The following is a 22,231-nucleotide window of genomic DNA, read 5'->3' as shown; positions in this document are numbered from 1 at the left end:
GTTTCAAGGTTTCTAAAGAATCTCTTAAATAAACAGTAAACTTGTGCTGTTTTTTTTCAAGCCGATTCTTGGGCCATTAAGTATAAGCAGTTAATTAAATTTAAATTAATTAATAAAAATTAAACTTGTATTTTGACCTAAAAAAAAGTGTGCATGTAGACCCGGCCATGTGTGTTTCAGTAAGCAGGTCTATGTCAGAGGAGCATCTATTTAGGAATTGTAGGACCAAGTGCCTCTTAATGCCACAGACAAGGCTGTTAACGTTCCACGTAAGGAACGTGAGGGATCTTGTCTCTGCACTGGCCATATGAACTTCAGTGAGAGTCCGGCGGTGTTCAATGTGCCCAATGCTTACATGTATAACGGCGCCCGCCATATTGGACAGGCATTCATAGACCGTGATCCAATCCGAGAACCAGAGCTCTCCAAACTCCCTCCACCCCAAACCGAAGTACCTGTCGCCTGAACATTTCTGAACACCAACCCTCAAACTCTTAATTAAGAAAAAGGGGTGGGGAAGAAAAAAAGGGGTGGGGGTGTTCTTCCTGTTGCCCATGCTCATCACCTCAGCCCTGAGAAAGTGGACCCAAAAAAGTGGGAGTACTTTTTATTGTGAAACGGGCCTGAAGCTCCTCCTGTGCCTTCATCCTTTGTCTTGCGAAGCTTGGATGTCCCCTTCTGTAATGCCTGGATCAGGGTCATGGTTGCCGGCTGGTCGGAAGGGCAGTCGCAGGTCCCATGGCTGGGGAGTGTTTGCCCCTTGTTTGATGGAACCCTGTTCACTTTCCAGATGTACTTCAATCCAAGCCAGAGCTTCTCGGAGATCCGTGAAGTGGTGGATGGTCCCATTATGATACACTTTGAGTTGGGCAGGAAATAACAGACCATATTTAACTGCAAGCCAGATCGAAGGACTGCCTGGTTCGCTGCACCTCTCTTGTGTAGCCGGAGAAGAAGGTAATTTTTGATCCGTGTAGGTGATCAGCACACTGTGCGAGCCATCTGAAGCAATGCGTCGTGGGCTCTGTAGTTAAGCAGCTTTGCAATTTCCAGTGTGAGGTGCAGCACCAGGTATGGGCCGTCCCAAAGGCATCCGGTGGGCCCTCTCGATTGAGAAAAAGTTTGAGAATTTCTTGGGCACCACTAGATCTGCCAGCCACTTTTCAAAAAAGAGTTTCATGCTTGCACCTTCTGATTTCTACGGAAGCCCCAGAATGCGGACATGTTGCTCCAAGATCAGCCTTCCCCTTCATCTACACAGCTTTCCACTACTTTGAGCCGTTGCACCACTGTTGACATTTGTTGCTCAAGGGTCTTCGGGGCACCTTTAGCATCCTATATGCTTGAGTTTCGTTTGTGCAGGTCATGCCACAAGAGGGGATACCTCCAAGCTGAGGCCATCAATTTTCTGTTCCATAGATGACCGGGAGCCCGTGATGGCGGCATTACATCTTTCAAGGAGAAAGCTTCATCAGCCGTTGTGGCCCTGTCCTGCACAGTTTGAGTATCAGGGGTACTGGCGGTACTTACTGCATATTGCTCCATCTTGCTTTGAGTGCAGGGTTTGGTTTTCTAATTTTGTCCTTGACCATGACGGAGTCAGTCAGCAGCAAAGAGAGGGGGTCACTCAGTTCATCACAGGGACTCGCGTACTAAGACCAAGGGCCCATAGTGTATGTGGGGCCACCAAGGACAGCTCCATCTGAAAGGCTTGCACTACAGGCCTCCAACACCCCAATTCTACAGCAGTGGTAAAATAAGGATCAAAAGGGTGATGATGGCAAACTCAGTCCATCTAGGAGGGACAGATCCATGTTGTGATACTACTCTGGCCTCTGGCCGGTTTCAATAGTTCATCCGAGGAGCCAGACCTTTTCCAGATGCCCCACTGCCTATATTCACACCTCCATTGAACGCCCCTCTCTTTGTGTGCACCGCACCACACCCGTTGGGGTCAGGATCTCGTGATGCAGGTCCAACTGTCCTCCTTCCAGTGAAGAGGGTAGCCTACCTCCTCCAGCAGCTAGGCTGATCCACCCACAGGCACTTGTTGTGAGCAGGGACCTTCCCAGCCTCTATGGAGCAGAGGCGCTCTGTATCTGTATGTGCCGCGGCCACCTCTCAGGCAGCAGCTACGTGAGAGGTGTTTCCCAGCGGTGTCCTCATGCTGGCAAGTGAAGTGGGGAGGAGGTGGCTCTCCCTGTTATCACTAGAGCTTCAGGCACTCCCCTCCCACACCCCAAACACCATGGGTCGCAAGCGCAGCGACCCTCCTGCAACTGTAGATCCACCTCTGTTCCCGAGGATCAAGAGGGGAGGTCCTCCCCACGCTATCCACGGGTTGGGCAGGGAAGATCACCCACCTGGCTCGTGGAGCTCCTCCCTCTCCTTCCAGTGCTCCTCTCTGGATCGCCATGTCTGGCTGCGGTCTCTGCGGGTCATGCTGTAAGCTGTTGAAGGGCTCCCTAGAGTGAATGCCCGCAGTGGGCACACTTCTAAAATGGTGCCGGGCATTCAGGTACTGCAGATCTGTTTGGCCCTGGCGTCACCACTGTCTTCCTACACTCCCGCCCCTTACCAGGACACACCGCGGGTGTCCTGCAACCCAGTAGGTGCAGGGGGAGTACAACAAAGGCAGGATCCACACAATATTTCAGCAAGATATTTTGGGCCACGGAGGAGCTGAATTAGTATATGACTACATGCTCTGCTGGCTGGCCACCCCCCAAACTTTACCAATTTTTGATGCCCCATTCTTGCAAATTCGGATGGCTATAGTAGAACCCTTGGAAACATCTAAATTTGGGAATAAATATATCCTATTCTGGACTGTGCCACCTGATATCCTGAAGCCATTCTATTAAGAAATAATACTTCTCTGCAGATTTTGAAGCAACTACTTCCTTTCTTTTCTCGAATTGCGTTTCCAAAAGAAATTCTAACTGATCAAGGTTCTACTTTTATGAATAAACTTGTAGCTGAGGTAAAAGATATCCTACAGATTAGAACGTTGAGAACTTCTATTTATTACCCTCGAACTGATGGTTTGGCTTACCGATTCAACCAAACTTTAAACAATATTTTGAATAAATTGGATAAAGCCAATGGGAAAAACTGGGATATTTTGATACCTTGGGCTTTGTTTGCTTTTAGAAAGACCCCTCACGCATCTACAGGAGTATCTCCTTTTGAGTTACTGTAGGGAAGAGGACCCAAGGGGAGGTAGAGAGGGAGAGACGGAGGGAGAGACGGAGGGAGAGACGGAGGGAGAGACGGAGGGAGAGACGGAGGGAGAGGGGGAGGAAGAGAGAGAGGGAGAGAGGGACTATTGCATTATGAAGAAATAAAGTCCATTTTAACATGGCTAAAGCCCATGAACATCAAAAGAAAGGATATGAAAAAAAGGCACTAATGAGATATTTCTCTATAGGTCAGAAGATCTTGGTACTTCTTTGTTCAGCTGACAAGATGCTGTCAAGATGGCATGGGCCATATGAAGTACTTGAACAAATGGGACGTTACAACTATACAATATCCGAGCCAGATCAGAAAATTAAAACCCACATTATCACATTCATTTACTTAAAGAATGGAAAGAACCTATAGAGAAAGACAGCTCTGTAATACTGACCAGCCTTTTGTCCAAGGAAAATGAAACTAATCAGTTAATCTCTCCAGAGTTATCACAAACTCAAAAGCAAGATCTCTTAGGTATGTTACAACAGTTCCTTGATGTCTTTAGACCTGAACCAGGAAGAATACAAGCTGTATATCATCATATACATACTGCTCTGGGTCAAGAGATACATCAGAAGCCAAATTGTATTCCTGAAAGCAGAAATCAGATTATTCAAGAAGAGATATAAAAATGTTAAATCCAGATATCATTGAACCTTCCCAAAGTCCATGGTCCTCGCCAATTGTTTTAGTAGGCAAGCCTTACAATTCTTGGAGATTCTGTATAGACTTTGCAGTCTCTCAATTCGATAGCTACCCTATGCCCCGAATAGATGATCTTATTGATAAACTTGGGGGTGCCAAATATCTTTCTACCATCAATCTCACAAAAGGTTATTGGCAGGTACCTGTTAATCCACCTGATAATCCCAAAACAGCATTTTCCACCACTTTTGGGTTATTCCAATTTATGGTATTGCCTTTTGGATTACATGGGGCGCCTGCCACTTTTCAAAGACTAATGGATCAGGTATTAAGACCCTTATCTTTTTCTGGAGCATATATTGATGACAACATTATATACAGTAGGTCTTGTCCTGAACATACATTTAATTTATATCTGATTACCAAAGCCTTCAGGAAAGCCGATTTTAACAGCTAACCCCAAATAAATGTTACCAGAAGATAAACAATGTTTTGATAAGGGGGCGCTCGTGTGCCTGAGCGAAATGGCAGCATTGTGTTAGTGCTCCAGCAAAGGCAAGAACTATGGGCGCACTTCGCATGCAGGGAAGGGAGGCTCCTTGGACTGCACAGGCCTGTAGACACGGCCCCAGCTCCGTACAAAAGTCGCTCTAAGCTGGCGAGGAGTTGCACCTTTAAATGGGCCAGACCTGGCCCCTATGCGGACACATCAATGTGAAACTCCCATACTCCCAGTGCCCGGGCCAACGACGGAACCTGAGTCATATGAATGACACCCTCAATATGAATTGCCAGAGCTGTTGAGCAAGGTACCATTCTCATAGTAGCGGTTTGCAGGGGGCAGTGGCTCATAGACCCTCTTGCTTTCTTTGTCCACCAGTGGCGCCCATGGACATATAACATCTGCAGGCGGACTCTGACTCCCCCTGCACCCCCCGAGAGAGACCCACAATAATACAAGAATCACAGTCAGTTTGGCATAAGGAGGAGATTAACCTCACACAGCATACATGGCTGGGACCACGCAGCAACCACACACCACCCCCTCGGGAGCGGGGATAGCCCAGTAAACACTGGACTGGGTCTGACCCTCAGCATTTGCATCAGACAAGCAAGCTCTATGCGGAATGGCTAGGGGATCAAAATGATACATCAGGCAATTTTGTGGGGGCAGTAACATCCATAACCTCAACCCCTTTACTGCACTCAAGCCTAACAATGTCATAGTTGGGGGGGGCGGTAGCAGGATACGTACGTGGGGTTGAGGGAACTCCAGTGAGAAAGAGCTGTGCCTCATACCCACTTCAGATCACACGCAATTCCAAGAACATCGGTCGTACTCCACTCCGCGCAACCCTCTAATATCCAACAGATCCCTGAAGGGGGCATGGCAGAAGCCCCTGCCAACAACGCCGAAAAAAGAGACAGTTCTTCAAGCCCGTCCGCACCACCCCAACGACGGCTGACAAGACAATCTGGGAAGATGGATGTTCAGGGTCAGCTCCAGGCATTGCTCACAGAAATGAGGGCTATTTTTTTTAAAAATGTATTTATTTATTTTGGTTGGTCAAATTAATTTAACCTTTCAAAACAAAAACTTTTCTAGAAAATTGATTCATTAAAATACATAGTTTCCATTCTCAATCATCATGATGTATATTCACATCACAAATTTCCATAATATTTAAGTACACATCACATCAATTTCAATTATTTACAACTAAAAAAAAAGGGAAGAAAGAAATCTGAGATATGCTCATCAATAGTTACATCCACAATAGTAATGATTAATCAGTTCATAATTCAAAAGCCACACACCAGAAAATTCAGTTTTTAACAGAGTTTGCATTATTATAACACGATATTTCAGCATAGAGGACTGATTATAGATTCAGCTGGGAGCAGTATTGATTTTAAAAACTGCGTAGTAGCTATTCTTATTGAGATTTTAGGTGTGGCAAACAATTCATACCATAATTCATCAGCAGAACGAGATATATAATGTGATTGAGTGAGTTTACGAATAATCATTTCTCTTTGTGTTTTTAGACCAACACATGCAATCAATAAGTGTTTAAGAGTCTCTTCCATCTCAACAAGTTTACAAAATCAAACGTGCAAGTTCTGCATTAATTAGTCCTCTTCTCAACAGTATTTGATTTGTTGGCCACAAATTTAAACGAAACCTTAAGATCTGATTTCTCAGTATGGCTGATGGGCATTTCAATAGATAGTCAGCCGCCTGTCAGAATTTCTTATGACCGAACAGTGCTCTATCAAAATCCTTTAATGCTAAACATTTTTGTTGTGTACATTGCCAATCAAATATATACAATTTCAATTTTGCCCTATTTGGATTATGCAATAACAATTCCAATGATATATTTGCTTCACTCAAATTATCGAACACAGTAGTTCTCTAATTTCTTGGAAATGGATGTTGGGAACGTAACAAATAGTCTGCCAGTACTGCTAGCACACTATTTGCAGTTAGTCCCAGAAGACATTTTCGCAAAAGATTGCATCTTTTCCAGGCTGCTTGAATATGCATCGAAAGAGTGCCCAATTCAAACCGCAGAAGAGCATTTGGTGTCGAGCTCGGTAGATTAAGGGTTTATTCCCAAAATTGAGCTTCGATTCTATCCCAGTATTCTCGTTTTTGGGATATCCAAGTTCAGCCCCATAAGTCATAATGGGAATTACCTTTTGTAGGTAAAATGTAAGAACATGAGAACAAGAGAACTTGCCAAACTTAGCTAAAAGTATTTTCGCCTGCGAGATTAAAGATAAGCGTTTCCTACTTAAACTACTTTGTTCTGGCTTATTTGCAGTGGAGTTGCTAAACATTACACCAAGATATTTATATTCATCAACTATCGTTAGTTTTTGTTTATGCAGAACCCAATCATTGTGTTTCCGATGTTTCAAATGATTATTTCTTAGTTCCATAACTTGGGTTTTTTCCAAATTAAGTGTTAGATTATTCTTGACAACAAAACATTCTAGCTGATTAAGAAGTAACTGGAGTCCACTCGTGTTTGTGAAATAAGGACCAAGTCATCCGCATAAAGAAGCCATGCGATGGATTGCTTGCCGAGTTTAGGTGCATCATTAATTACCTTGAGAAAATCTATACCTAGGTCAAAGATGAACATATTAAACAGGGTTGAAGCAAGAATGCAGCCTTGCTTTAGGCCGCGTTTAGTATGAATAGTTTCAGATAACAACCCGTCTAAGTTCAATTTGACTTGCATTGTAGTATCAGAGTGTAATAGTTTTATTAGCGAGATAAGTGATGTTGGGCAACCAAAATTCGACATTTTATTAAATAATAATTGTCAATCAACAGAATCAAAAGCGACTCGAAAGTCGACAAATGCCAAGTAGAGAGATTGTTGTTTCATTGCATATGCTGCTTTAATAGCATTAAGTGTAGTTATATTGATAGCAGTACCTAGCCCCGCTACAAAGCCCGTCTGAAAAGGGTCACGTCTGTTTTCATTAAGTAAACAAATATTAAGGTCTCTCAAAATGATTCTGGAGAAGATTTTCCCAGGTGCGTCTATCAATGCTATTGGGCGATAGCTTGCTGGGCTTGTGCGATCCCCTTTTTTGTAAATGGGGACTATCACAGCTTTGCACCAAGATGGAGGAATGCTTTGTTTTACCTGAATAGAAAGAAATACAGCGTGTAAAACTTTAGCCCATAGATTCGGATTCTGTTTTAGAGTATAAATCGACAGACTGTCAGGGCCCGGGGCTCTAGATGAACTTGCCTTATTAATATAAAACAGTATATCGTCCAGATCAAACTTTAAAGAGAATGGGAAATCATCCAATCTCGATAGCTCTTGTTCGCTTTTATTTGATGAGCATTTCTCCGATACACCATTACCTTGGGATGATAATTGTGAACATGTTGTGCCAGAGTTAATTAATTTCAAGATCTGAGAAGTATTTTTTATCTGAGCTACTCGAAGCCACTGTTCACCATCTTTTTGATACATGCTTGCTTTATGCGCTCTTATCCAATTTTTATAGTCAGTTTTTATTCTACGTAGAGCTGAGGCGCGATATTTCTGCGGTAAAAGCAAGGATTGTCTTTTTTGTTTACGAAATAAAGATTTTCTGTGTCTAATTGACTGATCAAATGCATGGGTAGGACGAATATTATTATTTGTTTTATGAGCAATTGTGCTAGAAGAGGCAAAGAGGTGCATTTTATCAGGATATTCTAATGGAATAAATGCTTTCTCTAAAAGAAGGTGATAATCATTAATCAAATCTTCGCCCAAAGCTTCTAAGTCAGGATTCGTCCAATATAGCCTATTCAGCTGTGTGTTGACATTCACATTTTTTAGCTGCTGTTGACAGACCTGCAAATTGCCCTGAGTATGGATAGAGAATTCAATCGTCAACATCAGATGATCGCTATCCAAGGAGGGTAAACCAAGAAACTTGGATATCTGACTGAATAGTACTCTATCTACATAAACATAGTCGATAATTGCTTTGTGTTGTCCACTTGACCAAGTGTAAGAAGGTGGAATATCAGTTTTAAATGCACCATTCAACATTAACAAATCCCAAGTTTCTACAAAAGAAAGCCACTGAGAGACCCGTTCCGAATTCCCTTTTTTGTATGTCAAGAGGAGATGAATGTTCAAATCTCCAGCCAAAATAATATGCATGATGTTAGGAGTAGCAGCAATGCTTTCCATGATGGTATTGAGATCTTTTAGAAAAATAGAGGTTAAAATAGCTACAGGATTCCAATATAAATTAATAATTGTGATTTTTATGTTCTGAATTAAAATTACAGACCATTGCATGTAGGAATTCGGAGAGGGGCAATCAGCTACATTGGTTATAGTAGAAATATCAGAAATGATTGTTAGACCAGACATTGGTCTGCCTTTCTTGCCTTTAATCGCAGGGACCAGGTGAATATGATGATTGTCCCATGATGGTGGAATCGTTAACCAGGTCTCTTGTAGAAGCACTACATCAAAATTTGTTAATATGCATTTTGTGTTGTTCAATAGGTGCTTGTGCCCTCTGGTGTTCCAACTCAAAATTCTGATTTTGTGTGTAAGAGGGCATGGCTCCTCAAATACTAGTTATGCATTTTTGCAACAACAGCAGCTATTGGATTGGATTACAGAAGATGTGCTTTCTTTTGGCAGAGTTACAGGAGTTGATCCAACAGCTCCTATTCTTTCTGTAGATTGCTTGCCCTCAGTTGGATGATTTTCACCATTAGTAGGGATTAATTTGGTCCTAATTCAAAAAGCACCTATCTCGGAGAGCATATGAAGTTAAAAATAGCCCGAGATCTAATCCACAAACATGAGACAGTTAAATCATTTTCATCAGGAAATTCAATCCTATCAATGTCTCCTGAGGCAAGACTCTCCAACATTGGAATATCAGAGAATATTTCCATGATACTCCTTCTATTCATAGTGTATTTCGGGAAGGATCCACCTCGACAACCTAAGAAATATTGAATGTAATTGAGGGGGGTTTTTATTTCCACTACCCGAAGTCATTATGACCGCTTTCTTTGTGCGTGGGGCTTCTTGTATAAAGTTTGTTTTCTCAATAGCTGCTGGGAGCTGAAATGAAACATTTCTAGCATTAACTTTCTGATCTGCAGTTAATGTGGGATCAGAATTATAACCACAGGTAGACATTTTCATGGCAGATTTAAGTGTCTTTTGTTCTATGGTTAGGGCCACTAAGCAATCCCTAATCGAGGATAAGATATCAGTTTGCACATTTGCCTGTAATGCCGGTACTATTGGAATGTCAGAAGGATTCTTTGTACCTATACCAACTTCTCCATTTCGAAGTGGCAAGGCAAGTGGGTTACCAACAATTTCAGAACTCTGCGTTGGACTTTTATTCAGGACAAGATTGGATTTCATCAGCGGATGTGACAAAACCGGATTTGGTCGAAATTGACACATATAATCATCCACGGCTTTTCTAAGTTCCGCACAAGTGAGTAAAGACCCTTGGCGATCAGAGTTATTTTCTGTGTCAGGCTTATTTGGTTCTGTTAGCTGCTCCTCTCCTCAGCAGGTGAGTCTACACACTCATTATCACTTCCTTCCACCGCCTTTACCAAATCGTCTAGTGGAGAATGATTTAGATCTGCCTGAGAATCCCTCATCTTGTCATTGATAGATCTTTTTTTCCCCTGTACCAAATTAGTGTATTTTTTAGTTATAGCATTAGAGGCCAGTCTTAATCCACTCACTGGTTTAGAGAGTGACTTAATAAACTGTTTGGTCTGACCATTGGTTGATACCTTTTTAGATTTTTGATTTTTTGTTTTCTTCACATTTATAATAGGTTCAGATGTTAGTTTCTTAGAATTTCTGTCAAAAATCATATAAACTTCTTTGTGTACTTGTGCACTTTCCACAATAGGAAGTACCTTGACAGAAGATGGTATGAATGATTCATCAAGAGATGTTACTATGGGATGTACTTTAGCAGAGAGCGTCAAAGGTAATTCATCGATGGATTTCGTAAGCAGCAAAGGCACTGCAGTCGGAACCTTCGGTGGAATCTCTCGAATAATGCCCTCTACAAATGGGACAGCAGTTTTTAAAGTTGATGCAAGTTTATCGGTTAAGCATCGACTGCATTGAGAACCAAATTGATCTGTGACCATTTTGAGTGTGGATATAAGCTCAGGTATTTGATTAAGTGCTAACAAAGCAGCTTTTTCATCAAACATCTGCCTCTGGGCCAAAGAGTCAGCAATCAATTTTTGCCAAATAGCATTGTTTTTAGAATTGTCCAAAATCGAGTTTAGTTTTGCAAGAGATGTTATGGCAATGTTCATCATTTCTAGCGTTAATATTGGAGATTTTTTTAGGAGCGACTCTCTGGTCATAGCAGAGTTAGCTCGATGCGGCCTTCTTGGGGTCGGAGGTGTAAATGAGATAGAAGTTTCAATTTCAGAAGTACTTTGATTCTGAAATAAGGCTGGATATTTGGAGAGATCATGACTATCTTCCTTGGCCGAGAAGCATGAGTGTGATGAATAAAGATCAATTACAGCATCATCCACATCATTGATGATACTTTTTGATTTATTCAGTGTGTTTGGAGCATTGCCTGTATGGGCGTTTTGCAGTATCATGGTGTCTGATAAGGAAATATTGCATGGTTGCTTACAACCTTTATTACTGACATTAGAGTCTAATGCTGTTGGGGAGCTCATTAAAGGTTGTTTATTGGCTAAGCATTCTTAATTAACAAGTAAAGGTTGAGCCTCTACGTTTGAGACGCGTAAGTTGGCTAATTCAGGCATTTTCGCCATCAAACGACTCACATGCAATGCTCTGAATCCAAAGTCTCGGATATCACCAGCCGGTGTATTAGAGCGGGTACGTTTCCTCCCAGCTCGTTTATCCGGTTGAGGACCTTTTGTAATAGGGCGAGCTGATTTCGGAGTTAGGAGAGGGTTGACTTTATGTGATGAGTCACATAACGCACGTTAATCGTGATGGACATGGCATGTCCGTGCGTAGATTATAGATCTTTCCCCTTTTATCAGTCATGATCAACAAAATGTGTTAAGAACTATATAAATAATAAATTATAATATAAACGTTTGTGCTATTATTCGTGTGCTGTTCAGCAATTCAAGCACAATAGCGATTTACAGCGTTACCACGTTTCAACTCAAATTAATAATTAAAAAAAATATTTAAGCACATTAAATTAAAGTAAAAAAACACGCAGAAAATAACATAATAGAAGAAATACTGCAATTTTTTGAAGAAAAAAAAATAACCCTCCCCATGCGCCCCAGCGCCGCGGCAAAGCGGGACTTTCAAGGGCTTCCACGGGTGCGCGCACGAGCAAAGTTATATAGGCACGCCCACTAAAGTTGGTTGCAATGCCTAAACAAAGAGAAACAAAGATGTAAGTATCTTTTTACATCAATATCAACAGTCTCTGTGCTCCTTAAAGTCTTTGTTCACCTTATGGAAGCTGTAGTTAAAAATAAGGCGAGTGAATCCAATAAGTCCAGCAAGGTCCAAAGAACGTACCGCGGCAAAGCGGGACTTTCAGGGGCTTCCACGGGTGCGCGCTATTGGCCACAGTAGACAGGAAACAAGTGTCACTGTAATGAAGATTAAGAAGGATATTCAGGACATGCAAACTCGCCTCAACGCTCAGGCTGAGCGGACCACAGATAATGAGCAGAGAATCAGCGTGGTTGAGAACAACTGTGCAGTAGCAGCCACAGACTTGGATGACCTCATCAAAGAAGTGCAGTGCCTCGGGCCAAAGTTGAGGATCTAGAAAGTCGCTCCAGACGAAACAACCTATGCATCATTGGCCTCCCAGAGCAAGGAGACAGCCCGGACCTTAAAGTCTACATTTACCGCCTACTCAAAGACTAACTTTGGATCCGTGACCCTAACGCATACACCATCGAAAGAATCCATAGGGCACCAATACCGAAGCCACCGGCTGGTGAACGACGAAGACTAATAACTATGCGACTGCTGAATTTCCAGCATAAGACCGCCATACTCTGTGCCTACAGAGAAGCTAGAGTCATACAGGCAGAGGGCGCAGAAATCTGTATATATAACGACTGCTCCATAGAGGTTTCTCAGAGGAGAAAGAGGTTTGCCCCACTTTTTAATGCACTTTGAGGTTCTTCACACAAATTCTACTTGAAATTTCCAGCGATCTGGTGCATTTTTCTAGACAAAACATGGCACTCATTTGAGGACCCAGAGGACGCATGGTGTCTCCTGAGGCAACACGACCTGTCTCCACAGATTTCCCCTGCGACACCGACGACGCATGAACTACCCGCCAACAGGAGGCCACGATGTGGCGGCCCCAGCAACAAAGGCGCCCACTGTGTAGGCATCAACGCTCGGGAAGGAGGCCAGAGGGACCTTACCGGAGCGGCGAGCCTGCCGTCAACCTGAGGGACATACCCAATCTGCTTCAAATACAAGTTCTGGACCTTCAGGAAATGCCAACAATGGCCTCCCTTGCCTCAGTAGAAGCCCATCCATAAGCGACCACAACTGACTCAGAACATTGTCGACTTACAGCCCGTGAGCAGAACCTTCAGCCCAGGAATTGCCCGATCCTGCCTACGGATGTACACTGGCCTCGCCCCATCCCCCAATCCCTGAAACCCCACTGGCTACACGGATAGCGACGGTTGGGGCACACCACCATGCTGGAGGATGGAGAAATTGAGGATAATTCCCTCCTCCCTCGGTTCAGAGCATGGGCAAGCCCTTGGAAGAATTGGGGCAATGTTCCTATGCCACAATGTTAGTGTTACAGCTAATGTTGTTACTATTAATATGGTTGTTTTGTCTTCGTTTTTGCTTAACTTGCCACACACTGCAGCACATGCATGCACAAACGGTTCTGCACCCCAAAACGGTATCTCTCGATATGAACACTTTATGCCCCCTTGGTCCCTGCCACCAAGTAGCAAATGGCCCAAAATATGGCTGAACTACACCTAATAACCCTGAGAGTGCAAGGCATGGGGTACCCCATTAAATGACAACATGTCCTTAATTATTTGCGTGACACGCTCTGCGATATCACCTTCCTGCAAGAGACCCATCTTGACAAAAAAGAATCTGGCAAACTAAAACGGGGGTGGGTTGGCGGTCCACTCCCCCCATCGGGGCAATAGAGGTATCTCTATCTTGATACACAAATGTGTCCCTTTTAGCATAATCCATACAGTTCTTGATGCAGAGGGCAGATTTGTCATGGTTCAAGGCCAGCTCCGTTGGCAGCCTGTCGGTCTCCTCAATGTATATGCCCCAAATGGAGACTCGCCCAAGTTCTTTACCCAAGAATTGGCAAAATGCGCCCCATTCTGGAGGAAGGTTACACTCCTGGGTGGGGATTGGAACACGATGCTTGATGAGTCTTTGGACCGACGGGACACGCCACTCCAGTCCTCCCCTAATCCGCGCAAGGCAAAGTCCCTACTCTCCCTCATGTCAGACCTGAGGCTCACTGACATCTGGCGACACCTCCACCCCTTGCGCCAAGACTACACATTTTACTCCAGCTCCATAGGTCATATTCCAGATTGGACTATTGGCTGGCCCCGCAGAATGCCCTCCCCAATGAATCCTCCTGATGACTATTTCAGATCATGCCCCCGTATCCCTGACCATTAGAATTAGACCACCCCCCCCAGTGAGACCGGCTTGGCACCTGAAACTGAGAACACTCATGTACCCAGACGTCACAAAACTCGAGATCCTAACACTTATGCCTGACTTACTAGGCTCAGGTGGGAACTCAAGCAAATCTCTACGCAGCGCGCACAGAAGTCATTCACCAATTGGTTGCAGACCTATTTCTAGGATGCTGATAGGCCCCTACACCTAATGGCGCTCGCCCTCCGCGCGAGACAGGCCTCCCAACAAATTCTCAGCATCAGAGACAAGGAAGGGCGGCTACTTAAAGGTGAAAAGGATATCAACAAACGCTTTGCAGAGTTTTACAGCGAGCTATATGATAGGCCATGTCCTCTCACCCCGGACATATATCGGCGTTCCTAGCGTTGCTTCATCTGCGCATCATCAGCGACATTCAGACAGCAGCACTTGAACAGCCAGTCTCGGCACATGAAGTCTCCCAGGCTATTACATCACTATCCGGGGGGAAGGTGTCCGGTCCGGATGGCATACCAATTGATCTTTACAAGGTAATGCGTGACCGCATGGCCCCATTGCTTGCCTCAGTCTTCTCTGACGTGTCATCCTCTGGACGCCTGCCGACCTCGATGTTGGCCGCCAACATCATCGTTTTTCATAAACCCAGAGGACTGTGGATCTTATCGGCCTATTTCGCTCATCAATGCGGATGCGAAAATCCTGGCCAAGTGTTTAGCATTCAGGATTGATAGACTGCTCCCCCAACTCATCCATAAGGACCAGACTGGATTTATTCCTGGTCGCCATTCGGTGGACAATGTCCAGAGACTTCTCCATGTGGCAGGGCAGAAGAATCTTGATGAAGTAATTGTGACAATCGACGCTGAGAAAGCATTTGATAAGGTGAGGTGGGACTTCATGTTCAAGGCTCTTGAAACATATGACTTCCCGCCGGGGCTGCTAAACCTCATACATCTCCTCTACGCTGACCCCCAGGCCTCTGTGATCTCGAATGGATACACCTCAGGTAAATTTAGCCTTCACTCAGGTACAGGCAAGGCAAGGCTGCTCCCTGTCTCACCTCCTGTTTGCTCTTTCCATTGAGCCCTTAGCGGAGAAACTCTGTACTGACCCACACTGGCGGGGCGTGCTTAGGGGAACGGAAAGGGATGGTATCTCTTCATATGCAGAGGTCCAACATCCTCACTCCAACGCTTTTACCACCTGCTACAACATTAAGGTCCTATGACTGGCTACCAGGTGAATTGGTCAAAATCTGAAGTGTTGCTTATCAGGTCAGATATACTATGGGACCCTGGTTGTGTCCCCCATTCTGATTGCAGGAACACTCCATCAAATATTTAGGGATCTGTATTACCCCATCTATTTAGGAACTTGGACGCCTGAACTATGCACCTCTTGTGGCAAAGATTGCTGAGGACCTCACTATATGGAATGCGCTCCCGCTGTCGCTTGTAGGACGTATCAATGCGTACAAAATGAACGCGCTACTGAAACTACTATATTTAGCATTGATGCTTCCATGCGCCCCTGCGCAGAAAATGTTCAAGGATATGGACAAGCACTTGTCCAGGTTCCTATGGAGGGGTAAAAAGGCCAGGGTCCGTCTGGAGATTTTGCATGCGTCTAAGAATGATGGGGGCCTAGCGGTTCCAGCGTGGCGCACCTACTACCTAGCTGCTCAAGTTGGGTGGGCAAAGAGATGGCTGGATGAGGCGAATCTATCCTGCTGGCGCCAGATTGAGGTATTGCTAATAGCACCATATACGCCAGCAGAAATTCTCGCTATCCCATGGAAAAAACTGCCAACCAATATTATAAATCACCCGGTAATAGGCCCTACCCTTGCCCAGTGGCACAGACTGAGGGGACTTCTGGGAGCCGATACTCAGGCGGCACCGCTGTGGATCCGTGTATGTGCAATTCTATCCATTGTCCTAGGCTATATTCTACACAAGCACCAGAACTCGCTGTGGTCGGGAATCCGGGTAGCCGACCTATACAATGATGATTTCCCAATAAGACACAAGGAGGCCTGCAGGCTTCTACAACTCCAGCGTACGGAGTGGCTACAATATCACATCATCCGTAGGGTGATTAAAGCGAACACGAACATGCAGACATTAAATGATAACCCCCCCTCCCCGCCGGGGAACAAGAAATGGGCCGGAACCCTGCCGAATTCCCTAGATTGTGCTCATTTTACTCTATCTGCATCACCAACAACACCACACGGAATGCGACTCTTGCAGCGCACTGGGCTGAGTACCTACATACCCAAATTGACATTGGTGATGTGATAAAAGTTTTGTTTTTTCAAAATGAAATCACTATAAAAAATAAATATAGGACTATTTTGAGAACATACCCTCTGTGTCGTACAACATACGTATTAGGGAACTTCAGTTCAAGCTGATTCAATGGCTTGATTTCACCCCTAGTAAACTACACCAAATGGGCTTAATACATTCCTGTGCATGTTGGCGACAGTGCTGGGTACCCTGGGCCACATCATATGGTCATGCCCAATCGTACTCGAATATTGAAATTATGTATATTCCCAGATCTCTCGTATTCCAAATATAACTGTGGACTTTGCTTTCGGGGCCCATGCTCTTTGGTATCAATAATGAAACGTGGCATACAGACCCTGAGGTGAGACTCTTGTATTTGTATTTGTTTATTTATAACGCGCAAACCATCAGGCCCGGGGGCATCAGGGCGCAATTTGTACAAAGTTGCTGAAAAAAATACAGGCAATAAATTACATTACAAAGTTTACAGTAACAACACATTAACTATCTTTCTAGTTACATATATTACATAGATTACAGTGCCACTAGGAATAACAGAGGAAATACCCTAGGGTGTACAGTAACAGTACGGCGGTAGCAGGCCAGAAATAGTATCAGAGCAAGCGGACCAGAGTATGTAAGACAGACGGCGAGCATTATGGTTCACATATTACTGTTCTCGGCACGCAAGTTGCTGATTATACATTGGAAGTCACCTCAGGACCCTCCCCCCCACCAGACGAGCCTATCTTGACCTGATTCACAGGGTATGTGCAATGGAATGCGCTGGGTTGAGGCGACAAAGTAAGATTACACAAGCAGGATCATTCTGTGACCTCATTGATACCCACTTTGGGGGTTGAGGGTGCACCTGGCTCGGGAGGGTTGACAGGTGGATTAATGGTGGACTTTGGCATTGTTGTTGTTGGGGGAGAGGGGTTTGCTGACAGGGAGCTGGGGGGTGCAGCGGTGCTTGAGATTGATGGGTGCTGTTAATGTATAATCTTACATTTGAAATCTCTTTTTCTGTTAGTGATGTAACATGCTACCGCTAATAGACGTGGCTTTGTGAAGTTTACTTATGTTGTTGTTTCCGAAAATAAAATAAAATGATGTTTTAAAAAAAAATAAACTAAAACATATATTGTGTCGTTAACCTGTTCTAAAAGTGGCAGGTTTCAACAGACCCTTTGTTCTGCAAACAGATGCTTCACATATCGGTCTTGGGGCTGTCCTGTCTCAACTCCATGGTGGCATCTAATATCCAGTCCTCTATGTGAGTCGAAAATGGTTTGATTGGGAAAATAACTATGCCACTCTAGAGTTGGAAGCCTTAGCCATTAAGTGGGCCTTAACATATTTAAAAAGACTACTTGACTAGTAGGAAGTTTACCCTAGTCACAGACTATGCTCCCCTTAAATGGTTAAGCTTAAGAAAAGATACCAACGCTAGAGTCAGCTGCTGGTTTTTAGACCTACAGCCTTATTGTTTTTCAGTGGAACATCGGAAATGAAAAGAACAAGGCAGTGTTGACTTCCTTTCCCGATTTCCTGTAGAGGCTGTGAAAACCAGCGGCATTAGGGGAAGGGTTTGTGACAACCAACTGTGGTCCGCCCCACAAACCTGGACTGGGACCCTTCTCATGTGTCCAGGGAAAGGTAGATCCCGACTCCAGGGTGGTGTTCTGTGGGAGGATCACATGGGGGGGGGGGCATGAGGGACTAGGTCAGGCCGACTAGGATAGCCCCTTATATAACTTTGCTCGTAATGCCACTTTGTTAATGGCATGTTGCCAAATTAAAGAAGTGCAGAATTCTAAATCCTCTGGTAGGTACTACCCATAATCCCAGGAGTACTGGAACGAAGGAGAGGGCTGAAGAGCAGTTCAGAACTGAAGGTCAGGCAATTAGGCTTATCAGCCCACACCTGAGGGAGGCTGAGAGGCTTAAAGGCTCCCTCAGGTGCAGGCAACCAGAAGCAGTCATGGTTGGAGGATTAGTAGCAGCAGATGTACTTGCAGAAGGAGGTAGCAGAAGAAAACGCATTGCTGCATAAAATCCACAGAAGTGGGAGGAAAGAAGGGACGCTGGGATTTATCATCCACTTATTCCAGTTTCCAATCCTGAGTTGATCCTTTTTCCCCAAAGTCTGGATTGCAGAGGTTGCACAGCGGGAAGCGTGAAGTCTGAAAGCTTTCCCGGTGTGAACCTAATTGCAGAGTTATCGCAGCCAGAAGCATGCAGCAGACCCTGCCTGGAGGCTGGCATGCTCCAGGGGGTCGTGGTGAGCCGGACTCTGTAGCTTTGGGGTGGAACCGAAGGCAGCTTGCAGAGATGAGCGTTTGCAGTCAAGAAAACACCTGTGGTAGAAGCTCTGCAGCCTGTGACAGAGGCTGAGGAGTCGGTGAGTATTGACACGCCTTCTCAAGCTTTCAGGTGTGCAAAAAAAAGCTGACCGGAGCGTGTCGGACAATGGAGTGCAACAAATGTAGCACTCGTGTATAAGCGAATACGCTGTGGAAGGAAGTTTAAACCTTGCACATTCTTAAAACAGCTTTAACAACATTAATAATGGTTGCATGCGCTCGAAAGTGACTTTAACACACAGACCAAGCATCGGTTAAGACCTGACATTGTATCCTGTCAAAACCCAAGTTTTAAACCTCTAAGAAGCAAAGAACAAGCATGACTTTGAGAAAAGATGTGAACAAGCATTGCCCTCAGCCAAAAGAGACAGAGATAACGGTTTGTCTGGGAATAACCATAACTACCAATGGAAAAGGGGCTGATATAACATATTTGAAGGTGGAGCTTGTACACAAATGTCTATGGTGTAGAAAAAACAGCTATTGGTCAGGAATGTACGTTGTCAAAGCCAATAGAGGTTGAATTGAAAATACTTGGTTGGCGGATTAACAAAATGCAAGATTGGTTACAAAGTAGCCCTAGAAGGAGGGTGTTGTTAAGCGCACTGGTTAAAATCTCGTCTTTGCTATAACGTTGTACAGAAGTGATTAAAGCAGTTTGAAGTGGAAGTTGTTGTGTTTAAACGCAGAAGAGGGAACACCGGATGGTATACACTTGAAGTAGTTTGGTCTGGCAGGAGAGTGGACCAGACAGAAGCAGAGGTAGAAGACTGGGAGCGGATCACCCCGGTGGAAGCTGAAGTTGTTGTTACATGGTGCCAAGAGGAAGGTACTGTGAAGCAAACCTTATGTTTTATGGTTCCAAGAAGCACTGTAAAGCAAACTTTAAGTTGAACTTGTTATGTTTCATGGTGCTAAGAGAAATCACTCTGAAGCAAAAATGGTGTTTCATGGTGTCAAGGAGGAAGCACTGTGAGACTTTGAGTTCAATACGTTATTGTGTTATGTGGCACTACAAGAGAAACAGTACAAATCTTGAACTATCTTTCCTGGAGGAGAAGGCTCTTCTCTGGGCTAAACTGTGGAGTGGTGGACAGACATTTCTTTCAATCCCAAACAGACCTTATCAAGAACTGTGTTGGAACTCTGTTTCAACTTTGGATTTCCTTGTAGTTTTGTGTTGGACCTGAATTTGACTTTAAAAGTTGGGGAAGGGGAATACTCTCCGGTTCTGGACATCGAATCAAAAGGGGTTGCACATTTAAGTGTTTGTCTTACAAATTGCTATAGACTTTCTTGTTTATGTTATTGTATAGGTATGAGGGCCAGAAATGTTATGTTAGAGTGTTTTCCTTCATTTATTTAGGCAGGGTAATCCCTGTTAGAGTAGGGCAAGAAAGGTGTTGGATTTACAATCTTGGTTTTATAAAATGGCATTGTTTTAAAAACCCTCTAAAACGTCTGTCTCACATTTCTGACCCCTTCCACTGCATTGTAACATTCTAAATTTAGCAGCAGACAGGGGAAGCATAAACTTGAGAAGCAGATTAAGAAACAACATAAGGCATTTCTTTGTGAACCAAACCAAAGATAAAACCTGAATAATGGAACAATGCTTTTACTTTTGAATAGAGGATGGTTTATTTAGATTTTTCACCCAATGAAAGCTCAAATTGTTCCAGTTGAACCAAGTTTACAATTAAAATGCCTACCTTCTTAAGACAACCTTGCTATTCAAATGTTACAAAATAAAAACCTGCTTCATTTTCTAACAAGTTTGCTGCATTTATTTCCCTCACTATTAAAGATTTTTAAAACTTTACAACCCCAATTCCAAAACCTATATTACTGTTACAAGTATCTGCTAATAGCTTTATAGACCTCTGAAGGGGACCATTATCACTTGTGTGTTCATTGCCCTGCTCCAACGTATGGCTTTTGGGACATTACTAGTGGTTGGGCAATTATCCTGTGATAACGACCCCTTCCTTGGGTTAAACAGCTTTATTAAATAAGTCATTGCAAGTAGGTCAGTTTCTCACTTTTCCCACTGTTCCGATTAATGTTTCTACAGTGCCCCTTCATTTCTGTGTAATTATTTCTTCTCTATGCAGGCAACTGAGTCAGATTTGAAGCAGATGGTGTTATTGAAAGAACAGTATCAGAAAGAAAATCATGAGCAGGTATGTGAGCAGGATTGGGTTATGAAGCAGGAGCATCAATGGAATGTGATTTGTTGAAATCATGAGCATTTGGGGCAAGGAGCAGTGGTGGAAGGGATATCTCAAGAGGTCAAATCTTAGGCGGTTGGACTGTGCAGTGAGTGGTGGCGATCTCGGTTTAGGTATAACATTACGAGCAAGACTGATGAGGCTTTAGCAAAAGGTACACAACATAGGCAGATGTGATCTCGCATCAATTAGAGAGAGAAGGGCATTGAATGATGTTCATGTGGGTTGCAGGAGCACGTTGAGGATAAAATCTTGTTGGCAGACAATGATTAGAGAAAAGTCTCCAATGATTGTCTATTGCAGTGGTGTGGCATTTGGAATTGAATGACAGGAGCAAGAACGCTCTTGTGGTGGCACTGAAAAGAAGTTGCAAGAGTGACAATTTGTGACTCTGCAACTTTATTTGTAACTCTGTGGTTACTTGTGTCCAGGAGGGACTGGTGGCAGCAGATACTTTCCTACCATTTTAGTTTTTGTCTTTTGTGCTTTTCCATTTTACCACTTAATGTCTTTTAGAGTATCTTATACTCTAAAAGACACAACGCAGCAGTAGCTGTGCGAGTTGAATCAGACTCTGGGATTGGACGTCTGCACGCACGCACCGAACTACAATTCCCATTGGGATTGTAGTCCGGAAGGGTTTTTTCCTAGAAACCGGGCGCGGACGAGTTGGGGCCAGTCTGCGGCAGTATAAAAGGCAACTGGTGCCCTTCCCCTCCAGAGATAGGCTTCACTAGGGTACAGACAGAAATAACCTTCTTAAAGTTCATTTTTTATACGGTATAATTTTAACATTGTTGTACTCCTAATTTTAATAACTGTCCTCTAGAATTGATTTGTGCTAACTGTTACTCTTTGACTGCCCGATATTCAGCTGTCCTAGTGTGTTTTAGACTGATAGCAAGCACCAGTCAGTTTCACATAGTATGGCATCGGAAAAGTAACAGTAGCTGTGCGAGTTGAATCAGACTCTGTGATTGGACGTCTGCACGCACGCACCGAACTACAATTCCCATTGGGATTGTAGTCTGGAAGGTTTTTTCCTAGAAACCCGGCACGAACACGCCGGCGCGGATGAGTTGCGGCCAGTCTGCGGCATTCCGTGGCTGAACGCAGCTCGTGCCACATCTCTGACACCACAAATCTGTGATTTCGGATCTACTCCCGGAGCTCACTGGGTACCATTGGGGGCAGGAACTGGGATATATCAGGGGAAGAAAAGCCGAAGCAAGTTACACGAAACAAGG

General features: G+C 44.0%; 1 protein-coding gene across 1 annotated transcript in view; it reads left to right on the top strand.

Annotated features, from left to right (window-relative positions):
* CCDC150 (coiled-coil domain containing 150) overlaps positions 1 to 22,231 on the top strand; it is a 917,521-nt gene that overhangs the window by 817,130 nt on the left and 78,160 nt on the right. Inside the window, exon 24 of the mRNA XM_069618819.1 lies at positions 20,868 to 20,936. Within this exon, the coding sequence (XP_069474920.1) occupies positions 20,868 to 20,936 (69 nt within the window). The remainder of the gene's footprint in view (positions 1 to 20,867; positions 20,937 to 22,231) is intronic.

The sequence above is a fragment of the Ambystoma mexicanum genome, chromosome 10, assembly GCF_040938575.1.
Source record: "Ambystoma mexicanum isolate Mex_15411 chromosome 10, UKY_AmexF1_1, whole genome shotgun sequence".
Classification (NCBI taxonomy): domain Eukaryota; kingdom Metazoa; phylum Chordata; class Amphibia; order Caudata; family Ambystomatidae; genus Ambystoma; species Ambystoma mexicanum.
Note: the sequence above shows the minus strand (reverse complement) of the source record. Positions and strands in the feature narration are given on the sequence as shown.